This window comes from Podarcis gaigeae (assembly GCF_964106915.1).
Source record: "Podarcis gaigeae genome assembly, chromosome: 17".
Lineage (NCBI taxonomy): Eukaryota > Metazoa > Chordata > Lepidosauria > Squamata > Lacertidae > Podarcis > Podarcis gaigeae.
In genome coordinates, this window is record NC_139694.1 from 18,539,683 (window position 1) to 18,556,077 (window position 16,395).

At 40.2% G+C, this 16,395-nt stretch overlaps 1 protein-coding gene across 24 annotated transcripts in view; it reads left to right on the forward strand.

Annotated features, from left to right (window-relative positions):
- NFIB (nuclear factor I B) overlaps window positions 1-16,395 on the forward strand; it is a 311,149-nt gene that overhangs the window by 242,230 nt on the left and 52,524 nt on the right. For 23 of the 24 annotated variants that reach the window (XR_014559361.1, XR_014559362.1, XM_083719097.1 and 20 more), the window contains exon 7: window positions 14,441-14,569. Coding sequence is in view for 22 of the 24 variants with exons in the window: in XM_083719097.1 (XP_083575223.1) it covers window positions 14,441-14,569 (129 nt within the window). In the remaining 2 variants the exon portion in view is untranslated. Of the gene's footprint in view, window positions 1-6,173; window positions 6,834-14,440; window positions 14,570-16,395 lie in introns of those variants that run through there. The other variant, XM_083719089.1, reaches the window with a different exon arrangement.

The window sequence follows — 16,395 nt, forward strand, 5'->3', positions numbered from 1 at the left end:
TGAAAGTATTAAGAAAGTAAAGCTGCCTGTGGTATGAAGAAAAAGAAATGGCTTCACCTGTTTTATTTCCCCATGTTGGTTTGCTAATAGAGATTCGGAAGCAGGTCCAGAAAAGATGTAATAGCCTTAACCCTGGTGACTTGCCTTCCTATTGTATGCCCTCTAATGTCTTGAAATTTTCATTTTGCTTTGTTCTTAAATTATTTCTGTTTATCTTTACATATAAGCCAATGAACATACTAGTTTACCCTCAACTGCCCAGTAACTGCTACCCTTAAAGTTGTAGACATTTAGCCAGCAATCATGCTGCTCACTGTCCTTGCACGTAACAGACATAACAAAGTGCACTTTCCGTTTATCATTTATTATTTTTATTTCTTTAAGGCATTCATATAAAGCGTGCATAAAAAAATAACCAGGCAGCAAATAAAATTCACCTTAAAACCAAATAGAAACTTGAATACTTCCTAATTTCTCTTTTACTTTTAATTATCATTAACTAGTAGTTCTTTTCATAGTCTTCCTTGCAGTATTTCACATAATCCTCCTTACAGAACTTCTTGCAGTCCTACTAGTGTAATCTGTTTATTACAATTGCTTTTTAAATAATTCAAATATTTACTCCAGATTTCGAATATTTACTCCAGATTTCGAATTCCTGTCGAATCTGAGTTGGGAGGAAGTTCCACAATGCTAAATAAATGGCTTCTAATAGTTCAGTTGTAAGGAGGAATAACTCACCGCCTTGGTAGTCAGCCAGCCCTGGCATGGCCAGTCATTTAGAGTATCTTTTAAGAGCAGACAGATTGGGAAGTCTTGGTGGCATTCTTTGCAGGGGTAACCAAACTTTTTTTTCAAATAGGGCCAGATTTGATGAAGTGAACATGCGTGAGCGCCGACCAAAGTTGTTGAGCCAGATTAGGTCCCTGAAACAGACTTTAGACATGCCTGGTTTAGCGGCACAGATCCAGGCAGAGGCTTAGCCACCCCTGTTATAAAGGAACATTTTAAATTGGTTCTATCAAGCAGTTCCTTTCCCACCTTCCCTTATGTAAGAAGTATCTGAAATATAAATGGGGTACTTGAATAAAACAGTTCTTTACATTTGCCTTTCTGTTGATACAAGTGATACGCCATATTATTAGCTTAAGTGGCAATAGTAATAAGGCCTGATTGAGTTCTACCTCCTCAGCCCCACTGTCTTGCCTTAGAGGACATCAGTGGCAGCTGTTTCTTGCAACTGTCAGCAAAGGAGTGCTTTCCTGCACCATGGGCTGAGCGAGATCAAACTGCTGAGCACCAATGCCTTGTCTTAGACGACATCAGCGAGAGCCGTTGCCTATGTTGGTGGCAAGTCTTTCACTGATGTCCTCTGACACCATCACTGATGTCCTCTGACATCAGTGCATGGAAGTGGGGTTGAGGAGCTGAAACTCGCCTAGCACATAACGGAGGCAAGCGAAGCATATCCGATCAGCAAAAATCAAACTTCCTTAGTTCTGGCCAATTGTCTCTGCCAGGATTTATTGCCCTTGTTTGCTATTTGAAAGACCTGCAATATTATACAGAAAAGTGCACGGGATACTAGAATTAGGTATTTTGTGGTAAAAGGATATAACTTCTCCTGAGCCAGTGAAAGCTACCCATTCTCAGAAGATCCTTATCTTTCATCTCATCACCTCATGATGTTATCCAGTTTCCCAGTTGCAATTAATAACTATTTCTAGCTTACACATAAAAATAAATTATATATTGTACACGGTATGCAATAGTCTTTGTTTCAGATTTATATTGATCTTGTTTTTTTTTGCCTCGTTTCTTTTTAACATAGCATTAAGAAGATGGTTTTTGTGCAGGGTTTTTACTTAAAGGGAATGTTACACTCTTTGGAGCAGTTGTGGTACCAATCATAAAAGTTCCATTTTAGTAATCCCCAAATATTTATGTCTCTCAGCTCCTTTGCACCTCAGGCAGTATCACCCATTCCCCCAAATGATCTTTTTACAGCATGTTTAAACAATATTTTATTTGGGTCAGTTTTTACATTCTTCCCACTTACCGCAAAATATCAATTTGGAATGTACTCCCCCCAAAGAAAACTTTGTATAAATAATGCAAGTTTTATTTGTATCTTTTTGTACATATATTTGCAAACATGGGGATATAGGATTGGGCTTAAAATGAAAAAGACTCGCCTATTGGTTGGTATTATTATTATTATTATTATTATTATTATTATTATTATTATTATTATCAACATCTGTTGGGCTGCTCAGACATTGCTCTTTATTCATCTCCCAAAGAGTGACATCAATACTGATCCTCAATTATTTATTTTTAATTCTCCTCAGTTACCCTCACCACATGCAGAAGTGGTTATCTGTACTAGGAACCTTCACAACTATTTAAGGAGGATTCTCGTTTACCTTAGTTATTGATATTTAGAGTGATTTCCATACCCAGAATAAGATACAATCCCATGCTCCCATTTGTGTGATCACTTCTGTACACCATGAGGGGAACAGGAAGGGGAAATGCAATGAGTGATGGGAGCTCCATCTGAACAGATGCTCTGTTTTGTTGTTGATTTTTGGTACTGATTTCATGAAAAGTCACCCAATTCTTAAAACTTGAATGCTTGTATCAAGAAGGATAATTTTTTTAAGTTCCTTTGCATGGTGGTCTCTGCATAATTCTAGTTGTGGAGTGCAGAGTTCTGTGGTGCTTAAGCTTTGGTGACCTGCAGTTAAGAGGAAAAAAAAAATTGTGTCTAAACGGATTCATGGTGAAAACCGGTCATTTAAGGGGACAGGGTTATGGAGTGGCATAAGTTCCTGTGTCCCCCCCCCCTTTCTTTATTTGGCAATTTTAAGTATAGTCAACAATTTTAACTGAGGTCTAGGAAAACATATCCTGGCGATAATTCCCCCCCCCTTTCTAGTGGTACTCGAGGCTTTGAAAAAAGCAACCTATGTTATTTGTTTAGGATCTTAGTTCCATTGCTTTAGTCCTACTCCTGTAATAGATGTTGCTAGGAAAGACATTGCTGGTGGCTATTGCCACGTGAATTACACAAAATACATAGGCTAAAATGGGAAAGAAAATGGGAAAACATCATGTGCATATATCTGCAGAAGCAATTTTCAAAAATGGTCATTGTCCACCCTCTTGCAGCTCCTTTATCATGAACTATGGTGTATCAGGAATACTTTTCCCGTGCAGATTTATTATAGGGACTGGACTGTTTTACTTTTTTGCAGTCTAACCTTTGACTGATAATTCATATTAGTTTATAGTAATTATAGTACTGCATGGATGTGTTTGGAGTGTTATTAGCTGATTCCTTGTTATGCGTTCTAAATGGTTACTGAATTGATTCCTGTCCTGTCTTCTTTAGTTTTAAGAGATGTTTGTCATGTCACTTTGCTTCTCAAACACTTAAATACTTACAACTTCCGTTGATGTGCTTCAGCGATAAGCACAGCCTTCCATTGTAAACTAAACTGCCAGGCTTCGCATATCCTGAATGTGCAAACACAAATGTGTTTCCAACTTAGAATAAGGTTGGTTTGGGATAGGCAGCATGATCAATTTTTCAGAGGAAACCTTTGACACATTATAGGTTCCTCTCCGAGGCCCTGGTCCTTGGAGTTAACTAGTTCACTCAATCCACTAAGCCCAGACTTCCAGTAGTGGTAGTCAAAATACCTGTCATCACCTACTCAATTCTAGATAGCAATAGGATTCTTTATTGTATACATTCCCACAAGACATGTGGTTTGAGAATCCTACCAGAACACAAAACACTCATTTTCTCCCTCATTGCACACCCTTCACTCCCTGCTCAGCTCCACTCTTTTTTACATCCCTTTTATCTGTTAAAGTCAACTCTGATGTTCTATATCTGGGGCTCGCTTCACTCAGAATTCCATCGCACTCACCTGTTGTCCAGCATTCTTCACCCAATACATTGTTACATTGCGTTATCAGAAAATACTTTTCCAGTCTCCTGAAATTCAGGGGCAGATGTATTTCTTACCATAAATTGGCACATTTGAGGTCTGGTTTTGTGGCAACTTCAGCACCGAGAACTATGGTTTTGATGTTCAGAGTTGGTAAGTACCAAGGGACCTGGTACAGTTCATCCCCAGGGTCTCCAAACGAGAGGACTTGGGTCACGTCACAAAGGAAAAAGAAGAAACACTATTGGCCAAATTGCTGCTTTCATAAGATTCTGAGGCTAGTGGCAGAAGATGAGATTATTTGTAATCTCAGTTCCCAACATCCAGTTGCCATAAGAGTACGGTCATGCACTAATGGCAGGCACAGCTTTTCTAGAAGGTTCCTGAAGCTCAGCAGCACCTGAGATCTTTGCTCCACAAGTATGAATATGCAGAACCACAGTTACCGGTAAGTAATTCTTCTTTAAAAAAAAATAAAAAATGATGACAATTTTATCACAGTGTGAGAAAAGAGAATTTTGTGGGTTAAAAATATATATTTCATGGAGTTTATGTTTTACCGTTTATTAAAGATTATTAAGTTAAAGTCAGTGGTTAATATGTTATTTTATCTCTTGAGCCACGCTACTTTTTTTTACACCCTCTCTCTCACACATATAAAGATGGCATCTGATATGTTAATCACTTTAACATAACCCCCCTATTTATTCATTTAACTACTTTGCAGATTAATTTGAAATAGTAAATGTAAGTACATGTCAGGAGCGCAAGAGCACAGTGCGCGCACATTCTTCACGAAGTGCTCAAAAATTAGCAAGGGGACTTTGCAGTTCATTTAATTGGAAGAGAATGTGCAAAGCACTGACACAAAATAAAAGTTCAAAAGCACAATAATTTCACAGTAATAGAGTCTGATCCAGTGCTGTTTCTGCCCGTGAGGTGCTTTGCCTGGCTTGAGCCAAGCTGAATCTCTTTGAGATGAAAGGGCACTTAAAGCAATCTGTCAAAGCATGACACACATTTTGGCCAGGATCCCAGAAGCTGCTTGGGGAGTAGTGGGGTACCTGAAGGTGCCTGGAATTTCAGATTAGAAATCCTGGCAACCAGAACCAAGCACATCACTCCTGAATCACCATAATGGTTTGCCAGAAAAGAGGAGATGTTCTCTCCTCTGCTCAGGCGCCACCAATGCAGCTGGCTATTTGCTAATTCTGCAACTTCTAACCTAACTCTTGTCAAGTGACACAAGTTGTTCTATAAACCCCCTGGGGTCTGGCTGCCTTTGCTAAGTAATTTGTCCCATGAGTGACAAATCTATACCATAGTCAAAACAAAAAAAAAATCCTTCCAGTAGCACCTTAAAGACCAACTAAGTCAGTTCTTGGTATGAGTTTTCGTGTGCATGCACACTTCTTCAGATACACTGGTATAAATCTATACCATGTTTGCTCAGGGATGGTGGGCTTGGTCCTAGACAGAAAACCCTGATTTCCAATTGCAACAAACTGCCAAGGCATTCCGAAACCAAAAGACACCTTTTGGGTTGGACACTGATATAGTGCAGGGAGTTGCAGACAGAGAATGGAAAGGCAAGTCCCTGTCTGTACACATACAAAATGGCGTTTCTTGAAAGCACTATTCAAAGCTAGGAGGTGATATGAAAATGAATAGTCATTCCATGGTTGCAATTGGTATGCAATGCGGCATTTCCTTTCCATCCTTACCCAGTTTTATGAAGTAATGAAATGATAGTTGATATTGCTTACCGTGGGAAATGAATGCATTCCCCTCCCCTCTTTCTTTCTAAAAAATAAAATTAAAAAATCCCTTTGATGGGAAGAGGATCTTGCTTAGAAAGGGGGATAATTTAAAACGCAACAGGATGCAAGAACATTTGCCATGAAAGGACTCTATGAAAAGAACTGGCATGGGTTAAGAAGAAGCCCCCATACCATATATATATATAATAATAATAATATATATATATTAATAATAAAAAAACATTGTCCCTGGGAAAACAGCAGCAGTTTCTCTTGCACGGCTCAACAGCAGTTAAACTCATTCTTAACGTTAGACTAAGACAACATATTTACTCAGGCGTGGAAAGTAATAGGATGTTATGGTGTGTTCCTAGAGCATTGAATACAGATATAAAGATTTATTTGAAATTGTACATTAGGGTGTACAATTAAATACATTTTAATTTTACAGTTTCTTCATCATGCTCACTTTCCTATGGTTCTCCTGCGTTCAGCAACAGCAAACTAGTACAACCCCAGCTTTCCATTAAAACAGAAGCGCTTGGATCCCCTTCGCCTGTTCTTCACCTTCCCCCTGCCGGACTTCCTTGTGATGAGGAACAAGTATCTTCTGCAGAATATCCTCCTCCTGGACCTCTGCCATCTTTTGCTATCTCCCCATCTTCTGGACTTGTTTTCCCTGGAATTCCTTTAAATATGGGGCCATCTCCTGATGGGCCTTTCCTTATTAGACCCCCGTCTCATGGTTTTTCTAAAATGGAAATCTTAATTTCAGAACTTAGAGAATTAAAAGGGGAGGTACGTAGCGCTGTTCAGGAGCTGAAAACCATAACTGGACAGCTAGGCCAGCTGCTCACCTACACAGGACAGAAAAATGCAACTCCTAAGGCACACACTGAAGGTTAGGCCTGTTTTTTCTCCCCTGGAGAAACATTCTTTACCTGGAAAATGCATTTATTCGGTAAGGGTTCCTTTACAGGATGCCCATTTGATTGTGTTAACTGTGTATTCTGTCCTAATGAAAGCATGACCAAAAGCGTCTTTTAAGAGAGTTATATATCTATATTCCAGTAGCAATTTGTTGTACTGTTGTAAATATTTAACATCTTACAATATATCCTAATAAATGTATACATGCATTATACACCAGCCTTTATTGTGTTTTTATTTCAAGTTCTTACTATCAGTTCTTGCTTTCCTAAGATGAATCCCTGCAAAGGAGCAGGTATATGCTGGGAGGGCTGGAAGTAGCGTTGTTTTCTGTGTTTTTTTCTATTTTGTTTACAACATAAAACAAAACAGAGCAGGGGATAACAGAAGGGATAGAGAGGGAAGAGATCCATAATAAGTACTGTATACAAAGCATTCCAAATCATTTGTCCATTGCAGAGTTTGTACATGAGAGTCTTTGTAATCATGACCTGACAGGTGGATACCTTCCGTATACTTCATGCTAAAAAAACCAACCAACCAGGTAGGGCCGTAAGATATTCTGGCTGTTGATTTTCTTGGAAGGTCAGTTCGCCCAATACTAGGAGACTAGTTGTTACAAGAGCTCTGTATGTAAGAACCGGTGCCTGAGTTACCTTTCCATCCCAATCCCTTTTCCTTTTGTGTTGCGTCTTTTTAAATGGTAAGCCTGAGTGCAGGAATTATCTTATTACGGATATTTGTAAGCTGTTGTGGGAGCTTTCCCCCTCATCCCACCCAACTAAAGAAAAGGGTAAGATCCTTTCAACAAACCCATGTAAGAGGTTCCATGTTGCTGGAATATAGTTCGAAAATATGTTCATATCAGATAGCCAGGTCAGAAGCTAGTTATCCAGATATAAACCCGTTGGAGAGAAAAAAGGAAAAAGGCACAGGTAGGCATTAACTGTTTTCCCGCTGCTTTGAATTTAAGTCAATGGACACTTCTGATCATCCTCAGCAATGTCTGTTGCCCCTGAAGAGCTTTGGGAATGTTATTTTCCGCCGCCTCTCAGTTCATTAGATTCAGATGCAAAGCACTGTAAATTCTTTCCCCGTCTCTCCTTTACTTTGGGGTTGCAGCGCTCATCTCGCTTTATTGGCCGAGGGAGCCGGCGTACAGCTTCCGGGTCATGTGGCCAGCATGACTAAGCCGCTTTTGGCGAACCAGAGCAGCGCATGGAAACGCTGTTTACCTTCCCACTGGAGCGGTACCTATTTATCAACTTGCACTTTGATGTGCTTTCGAAATGCTAGGTTGGAAGGAGCAGGGACCGAGCAACAGGAGCTCACCCGGTCGTGGGGATTTGAACCGCCAACCTTCTGATCAGCAAGTCCTAGGCTCTGTGGTTTAACCCACAGCACCACCTTTAAAATTAATTAATTAAATAAATAAATAATAAAGAACTACTACAGTTTCCAACAATTAAAACATGTTGACCAAGATTGTTTTTTTTAAAAAAAACCATGAATGTAAGATTTTTTTTAAAAAATGCTAACAGAACATTGTGGCCCCAATCTACATACGAGCCCGTAGTTTTTAGTAGCCTTAAATGTCCTTAATTGTATTGGATTTCAAGCTGCGTCTAAATGTGCTGCTTTAAAATTCATTTCAGTTCCTCAAAGGGATCTCCTAAAATTGAAAATTCAACAGCAATCCAATCCACACTTACTTGGGAGTAAGTCCTATATAACTCCATAGGGCTGTATTCTGCTGTTAGTAGTTTTTCAAACTGGCTAACACCAGGACTAAAAAATACTGATCTTACTTGATTGATTTGTGCTGTAGACCAATATTTCTTAGATTCTTAATACTAATACACTGCACTCAGTAGCTTTTTTGTTTAGGTTTTTTTTTTACCCTAGGGGCATTATGAACCTCAGTGATACGCCAGTTCTTAATGGACAAACAACATATTAGCCAGTATCAAGTGCAATATGTTTGGCTTTTACAATTAAATTTCCTCACAGCCACCAAGGCTTTGCTTTTTGCTTTTAAAGTTCTGTCTCTGTTGGTTATGAAATTATCTGAAGAAATGACCTAGATGATGTAATCCACAACATTTTTCTGTAGTGTATAAATCTAATAGCCTGTTGTTAGTTTTAGGTAGGATTTTGTAATCGGGTGTTCTTAACATTGCAGAGTGATCTTGCTAGTACAGTTGTATTATACGTATATTCTCCAGCATATTGATCCTTCTAATTTTTGGAGAACATTAGGAAAGAGCTCATCATCATGACAGACAGGATGAGGAGGCTGCCCGAGTGAAGGCCTGTGTAATTCAAGGATCTCTTGGAACTGTATTACACCTGTGTGCACTTTGTGGTGCTGTGGTCTAAACCACTGAGCCTCTTGGGCTTGCTCATTGGAAGGTTGGCAGTTCGAATCCCCATGACATGGTGAGCTCCCGTTGCTCTGTCCCAGTTCCAGCCAACCTAGCAGTTTGAAAGCACACCAGTGCAAGTAGATAAATAGGTACCACTGTGATGGGAAGGTAAATGGTGTTTCCATGCACTCTGGCTTCCATCACGGTGTTCTGTTGCGCCAGAAGCGGTTTAGTCATGCTGGCCACATGACCCGGAAAGCTGTCTGTGGACAAACGCCGGCTCCCTCGGCCTGAAAGCAAGATGAGCGCCACAACCCTGCAGTAGCCTTTAACTGGGCTTAACCGCCCAGGGGTCCTTTACCTTTTACCATACTTTGGTAATGGATTCATTATGCTCTTTTTTAGTGGATGGTTATTGAGGTCAGCTTTGCCTGCATCATGATTGTTTCTCCAAGTACAGCTTATATGCGGGGAGTGAGGAGGGAATTAAGGGACAATTTTGAATCCAAACCTGTCTCCCAGTTTGGGCAAAGTAACTTTCATGCCCATGTATAAGCTCTGTACTCTGTACTAACAAACTTACATCAAAATAAGGTAGTCCATCTCTTTCCTAAACATATATGAAGGTGACGTCTTTTACTGTTCATAGGGAAATTAATCTGCTGGCAACTCACCACTGCTTTATCCAGCACCTGAAAATGCTAAAATACAACCCAATTTGTAACGACCTGTGCTTGGAGTTTTAAGTCAGCGAGGGGTTGTTTTTTATGTATTTAGAGTCAGATACTAATCTGCTTTTCCCCTCATTTAAAGAGTTTTCTTAGGTGTAAAAATGAATGCTCCCTTCCTGCTTAAATTAGGGAAGACTGAAAAGGAATAAATATTTCAGTTAGGCTGGCATTGCCTGAAATAGTTGGGTCCATTTGCAGAAGGTGTAACACGTGTTGTTGTTTTTTAAGTATTACTTTTGCACTAGTTGAGAATTGCACAAAAAAGTGAAAATAAATCAATAGATGATGTTCTGATTGCATAAGACCATGCACATCCTTTTATGCAAGAGGAAACAGAAGAACCGTGATAGGGCGTGCCTATTACAGCACTTTGAACTCTTGCACAAATGCTTGTGGAATAACTCCTATCTATAGTCCTTCTGCTTATTGTTCTTTGGCTTCAATATAGTGCTCCTCACAGAGAAAGATTTCATTTAATTAAGTAGCTTGAAGCTGCGACTAAATGGAGGTGGATTTGGGAATTAAACCGGGCTGGCTGCAGTAGATGCAAAACTATTTATTCTGCGCCTGTGCCCCTATTCCTTGGTGGCTCTCCTCCTGTAGATTCATGGGAAAGTGAACATGTTGTGTTGCTGACTGTGAAAGCCGAGCAGGTGTCCAATGCAGGCAGGTGGATCCTTGAACTCTGCCTCTCTCACAAGTTGACTCCAGGAATGTTCCATTAACAGGTGGCTCACTGATTGGGGCGCCATGTGACATTTATCGAGGGAGCTCCTGGGATGGCAGACAGCTCCGTGCAGAGGCAGAGGGTCTGTGCTTTTGATGAGGAAATTGCTGAAACTCATGTCTCATTAGTGTTTCCTAAGGTTCTTTGGAAGCAAACAACAGTTTAATTAAAGTCTGACGTAAACACATTTCTGCACTCCATCCCCGCAGCATTTTATCACATTAGAATTGATCAAAATAGTTGCCTTGGGCTGACTTGAGCAGATATACATCTGGAGCGCCATTTGTGCAAGCTGCCGTTGAGCTGGCTACATACATTATGCTTCACAGCAACTCTCTCTCTCGCCTTCCTTTGTAGATGGAATTACCTTGTTGGGAGATGAGTTGATCTAACGTTCTCTCCCCCCCCCAATTTGCATAAGCCTTTATCTCTTTGATGTGCTAGTGTTTTAAATTTATAACATAACGCGGTCCAGACATGCATATTCTCTACCTTTATAGTATTATGCAAGAATAACTTCCAAGCTTTTAATCTAGCCATACCTCCGTTTAATTCCACCACCAACTCACACCAGTTTTATTCAGAGACATCTATGGATGTTATGATCTTGTGTTGTATTAGCATAATGTTCATTTCTAACTGCTGTCAGCTAGAGATGCCAGCACTTAAAATCCTGTAAAGGTAAAGGTACCCCTGCCCGTACGGGCCAGTCGTGTCCGACTCTAGGGTTGTGCGCCCATCTCACTTAAGAGGCCGGGGGCCAGCGCTGTCCGGAGACACTTCTTGGTCACGTGGCCAGCGTGACAAAGCTGCTCTGGCGAGCCAGCACCAGCGCAGCACACGGAAACACCGTTTACCTTCCCACTATAAAGCGGTACCTATTTATCTACTTGCACTTAGGGGTGCTTTCGAACTGCTAGGTGGGCAGGAGCTGGGACTACAGATGGGAGCTCACCCCGCCATGGGGATTCGAACCGCCGACCATGCGATGGGCAAGCCCTAGGCACTGAGGATTTACTCACAGTGCCACCCACGTCCCTAAAATCCTGTAGAGAAGCATTAATTGTTTATCTCTCCACCACCCAAAATGAAGGAGATATATATGTGGTTCCCATTCTCTAGTCTCCTTGACAAAGTCCTGTTGCATATTCTTTTTCAGTTACTCCGTATTATCAATATATATATTAAACCGAAGATGTAGAAGAATGGATTGTTACATTTTAACAGAGCATTGAAAAGATACTGCAAGAAATGTAATTTACAGAACATTAGTTGATAAAACCAGTGCTGAAATAAAAATTGTAAATTGAACAAATGCTGCGGCTGGTTGTGTAATATCTCAGTACTTAAAGACTTGGTGAAAAGAATAAGTCTTGAGCCTATGGAAAGAATAACATTGTAGATGCCTCAATCTTCAGTGAGGAGGGCATTCCCCATTTGAGGCACCAAGAAAACCTGTTCTCCTAATGGTCTACACTTGGATTTGGGACATCCTTCAGAACTTAACAGCTGGGCAGGTTTTCCTTCAGATATCTGGGTCTCAGGTTGCATAGAGCTTTGTACATCAACAATATAAACAACATCTGGTTGCCCACTGTGAGTAAAGGATGTTGGACCAGATGGGCCATTGACCCAATCCAGCAGGCTCTTCTTATGTTCTGAAGAACATCAGCGTGTTGAATTGGGCCTGGAAGTCCATTGCAAATCCCGTGGAATTGCAGTAATACAATTCCAGCTGGCTAACTCGCTAACCCGGCCACCGTATTTTGCCATAACTACAGCTTCTGAGTCATCAGCAAGGGCAGCGCCAAGTAGAGTACATGCAAAAAGCAAGATTTACAGTAATCTAGGGAGGTTACCATTTTAGTGCTTTTTGCCCTCAAGGTGGCAGCTGGGTGTGGAGCTTGCATCACCCCCATCACAGACCATTTTAACGGAATGTCTTTTTAGTGCTGAGATTATATAAGTATGAAAAAGTCGCCTTGCCAAAAGCAAATATTTATTTAATTTTATGAAACAAATGTTTATAATGGTTTTTGTGCTGGAGTAGAAAGGATGTTGTTGTCTAGCAAAACGAAAAGGTGCTAACCAAAGAAGAAGGGTCCTGCTATTTACAACTCTTGTAGATGCAAGTTTATGTTATTAGATACTGATTTCAGTTATACATTACAATGAATATTCATTTTGTCTCACTCTTCCAAGTATTTCAGGGCCATTATGCTCACATCAGCTCAGAGAAGTCAGCTAGGCTGAGAAAGAGCCCCATGTTCTCTTAATCCACAACTCCTTAAAATTTACACAAGGCAAATGAATACTTGTTTGTAAAATGGCTTTTTATCGAGGTTTTCCTCTATATCTTTTGATATGTGCAGGTGTTTTTTCTGGAATAATATTGGAGACACACTTCAAACTACACTCAAAAACATTTGTGTGTCTACTTCTCTGTCTACTCCCAGCAAGTGGATGGGTAGGCGGTCACTGAAAACTAATCATGGGAAGGGTTCCTCCAGCTTGCTTCCTGTTCATTTGCTTCACATTTCTAAAATTTCTCAGAAAATTCTTGGAGTCTTTCCAAGAGTTTTCTGAGGTCACTTCCAGATGAATTGTATATTAAGCAGGCATTCAGATTCGTTTTTGCAAAATTGTGAAGGTTGAGCTATTGTTGTTGAGTGGTTGTTATGTTCTACTTTTCTTACCACAAAAAGTCTGGATTGTGCTGGAAGTTGCTTTATCTCAATGAACACACCACTTATCTTTGCTGTGGGCTATGAAGGTGCACTCTTATTCTGCAAATGGCATGTGTTGGCATCTACCCAATTGTGTGAAAGATTCACACCAAAGTTCAACAATCTGGAAGTGCCCTTAGAGAGAACTGGAAAAGACGCTCGAGTCTTTGGCAGCTTTCTGCCAGCCCCCCAGCCCCCAGGTTCTCCATAATAAGTCTGCCTTCTCCCCCAAAATCGGCTCAGTTTACAGAGGCGGCGAGTGATTGCAGGATCATTTTTTAAGACTGAAGTGTTTCCAGCAACAATGAAGGATTCTGAGCATACTTAGAAACTTCTGTTACTGCCAGGAACCTTGGGAGTGTTTACAGATAGGTAGCCGTGTTGGTCTGCCATAGTCAAAACAAAAAAAATTGCTTCCAGTAGCACCTTAAAGACCAACTAAGTTAGTTCTTGGTATGAGCTTTCGTGTGCATGCACACTTCTTCAGATACACTGAAACAGAAGTTACCAGACCCTTCTATATAGTGAGATTGTGGAGAGGGGTATTACTCAGAAGGGTGGTGGGAATGGGTGATTGGCAGATAGCTGTGATGAGCCTGGGAGTGGTGCTATCCATTCTTCCTGCTTGCGTATACTGAACAAGGATAAACTGAAAATTTTGCTTTTCAGGGCCACAGCGGCAATGGATGGCTTAAGAGTGAAGCTTAATGTTGCCGCAAGTCCCCCCTCAACACCCCCCCCAAGGTTAATTTTAGGAAAGGGGCAGTCAGTGGATTCATCCTATTGCAAACCAGACTGAAATTTGCTGGGGGTCTGAGCTCATCTCAAAATGGGCTTTGTCAGTGGAGTAGAACCACTTGAGGTTTATTACCCCGTTCTTTTGTGGCATGCTCACCTCAGTAAAGTCTGCCCGGTGCCATCATTAACACTGCATTTGTTCCAGGCAAAAACTTAACACTTTTCTCAGACGTTTGATGAATTAAGACGATTTTTCTGCCCGCTAATGGTACATTTTCATTGCTGACGTTTTTACTGCTGTTTCATTGGGTTTTATTTAGGTCACTCTACGGCTTTTAATATAATGCAATGTTCTTCTCTTTTTATCTTATACAATGCTGTATTCTTTTTATTTTTAAACGTTGCTCGGAGTTCCTTCGTGTGGTGGGTGACTGATAAATAAGAATGGTGCTATGTGATCTCTGGGCTAACATATCTATTATGTCGTGTCGTCACTGCAGATATGTCTTCTCCTACAATGAAGAAACCCGAAAAGCCTTTGTTTAGCACTACATCTCCCCAGGATTCTTCACCAAGACTGACCACTTTCCAGCATCACCATCCAGGGATCCCGGGAGTTACACACAGTGGTGAGGATGCAAGAGGGATGGAAAAACTCTGAACCCCAAACTAGTCTTTCCCCAGCCACAATAACACCCCTTTTATTGACTTAATGCTCAATTTAACGTTCAGCACAAAGTTATATGAAGGAAGAGATCCTGAGAAGTTCAGCGTGCTTTAGCTAGAATAAATTTCTTGAAACCAGGGGTGGGGGGTGGGGGACGGACTTTCACAATCCCACCCCACCCCAACATATCTATATTATATGTCACAGAAGTTTATTCACTGCTATATGATATAGTTTCCTGGGATGACAAATAATCTCAAAATGGATGTGAATCTGTAATTCTATGTTACCTGTTAGATATTGTTCCTCCCGTGTTGAAATTAATTATCATAATGACATTCTAGTGATAAAGAGATTTACATGCAGAACTTGAGTAAAATTATTTCCTTGAAAATAAGTTCAGAATATGAATGAATAAACTTTATTACAGTCACAGACCAGCATAAGAGAAACATATGAGTAAAATAGCAGTTAGGTTTTAAACAGGTAATTGTTAATGCAAATAAGAAGAAAGAAACAAGCATAGGATAAAACATGTGAATAGAGTATGAAATTAAGCACAGATATGAATAAGAATTGATAATTAAAACATATAAGGGCTAAAAGACACGCAGTTCAGAATAAAAATAAGGGAATGCTTAGGTTATGAATCACAAAGGCTTATAGTATTGATAACTTCCTGGATTTAGTCTTGCCTTTTCCAAGGGTCTTTCTATTAGTAAGCCGTAGATTACATTCCATAGGTGCAATATTAAATTAACAGCACAATCTCTTGCATATTTTCTTGTAAATAAGTATCATTTTGCCCGCTCATGTAAATGTGTGTAGGATTGCAGCCAAAGACGTAGCATGCAATTTGAACAGGTTTATTTCAAGGGTGAACTATAAATAGGAAAATGATTTCTCTCCAACACAGATTTCCTCAGCTGATAGCAAAATAGTTCCTCTCTGTTTCCTTGCTACTGATCTAAACTCAAAATACGAAAGGATTATTATTACTTTTTGCTTAAACAACTATCCCTTAGTGTTGCATATTTAACTTCCGCCTTCTTTACTAAGAGAGATCCCACAAGGACCTAACAACCTTCTGAATCTTCTCCTTTGGGCACATAATACCCCGAATAACTGCACTGAGAAAATAATGAATGGGATCTAGAGGAAAGAGGTTGGGGAAAGTAGCATAAGCAGAGGAGAGAAAAGGACACATAGAGGAAATGTGTATTTGTGGAACAGCCATATGACCCATCGAAGAAAATAACTGCCAAGGAAACAAAACTGCTCAAGGAAACACCAAACAAGATCCTTCAGAATGTCTTGCAGCACTTCACATTTGTATCTTTAAAAAAAATAAAATCGAAAGAATCTCCTTGAAATTGCTTCCAAGCTTTCTCCCTGTGTGCTACGAAACAAGCATAATTGATAGTTTAAAAAATCTTTAGTATTTTAAAACTGACTCTGCCACATAACTTATAGGGTCTTAGGCTATGAACACAGCAAGGTGTCCCCTCTGACCCATGTTTAAAGCCTCTTATTTATGCTGCTGTTCACACTACAAAGGGAGCAGGGTGCCATTCACTAAAGCTGACATCTGTACATGTGTTGTCATCAGCGCATGTGCCACAGCTTCCTGAAATGCACACTCCTCAGCTTAACTGCAGCTTCTGTTTTCCAAGTGGATGGAAGCTCGTTTGAGTTACAGAACATTGATCAGGAGTATTTTCCAGGAAATACATCTGCATTGTGGCCAACAGCACTTGACTTCAAAGACCAGTGGTGGGAGGTGTGCTG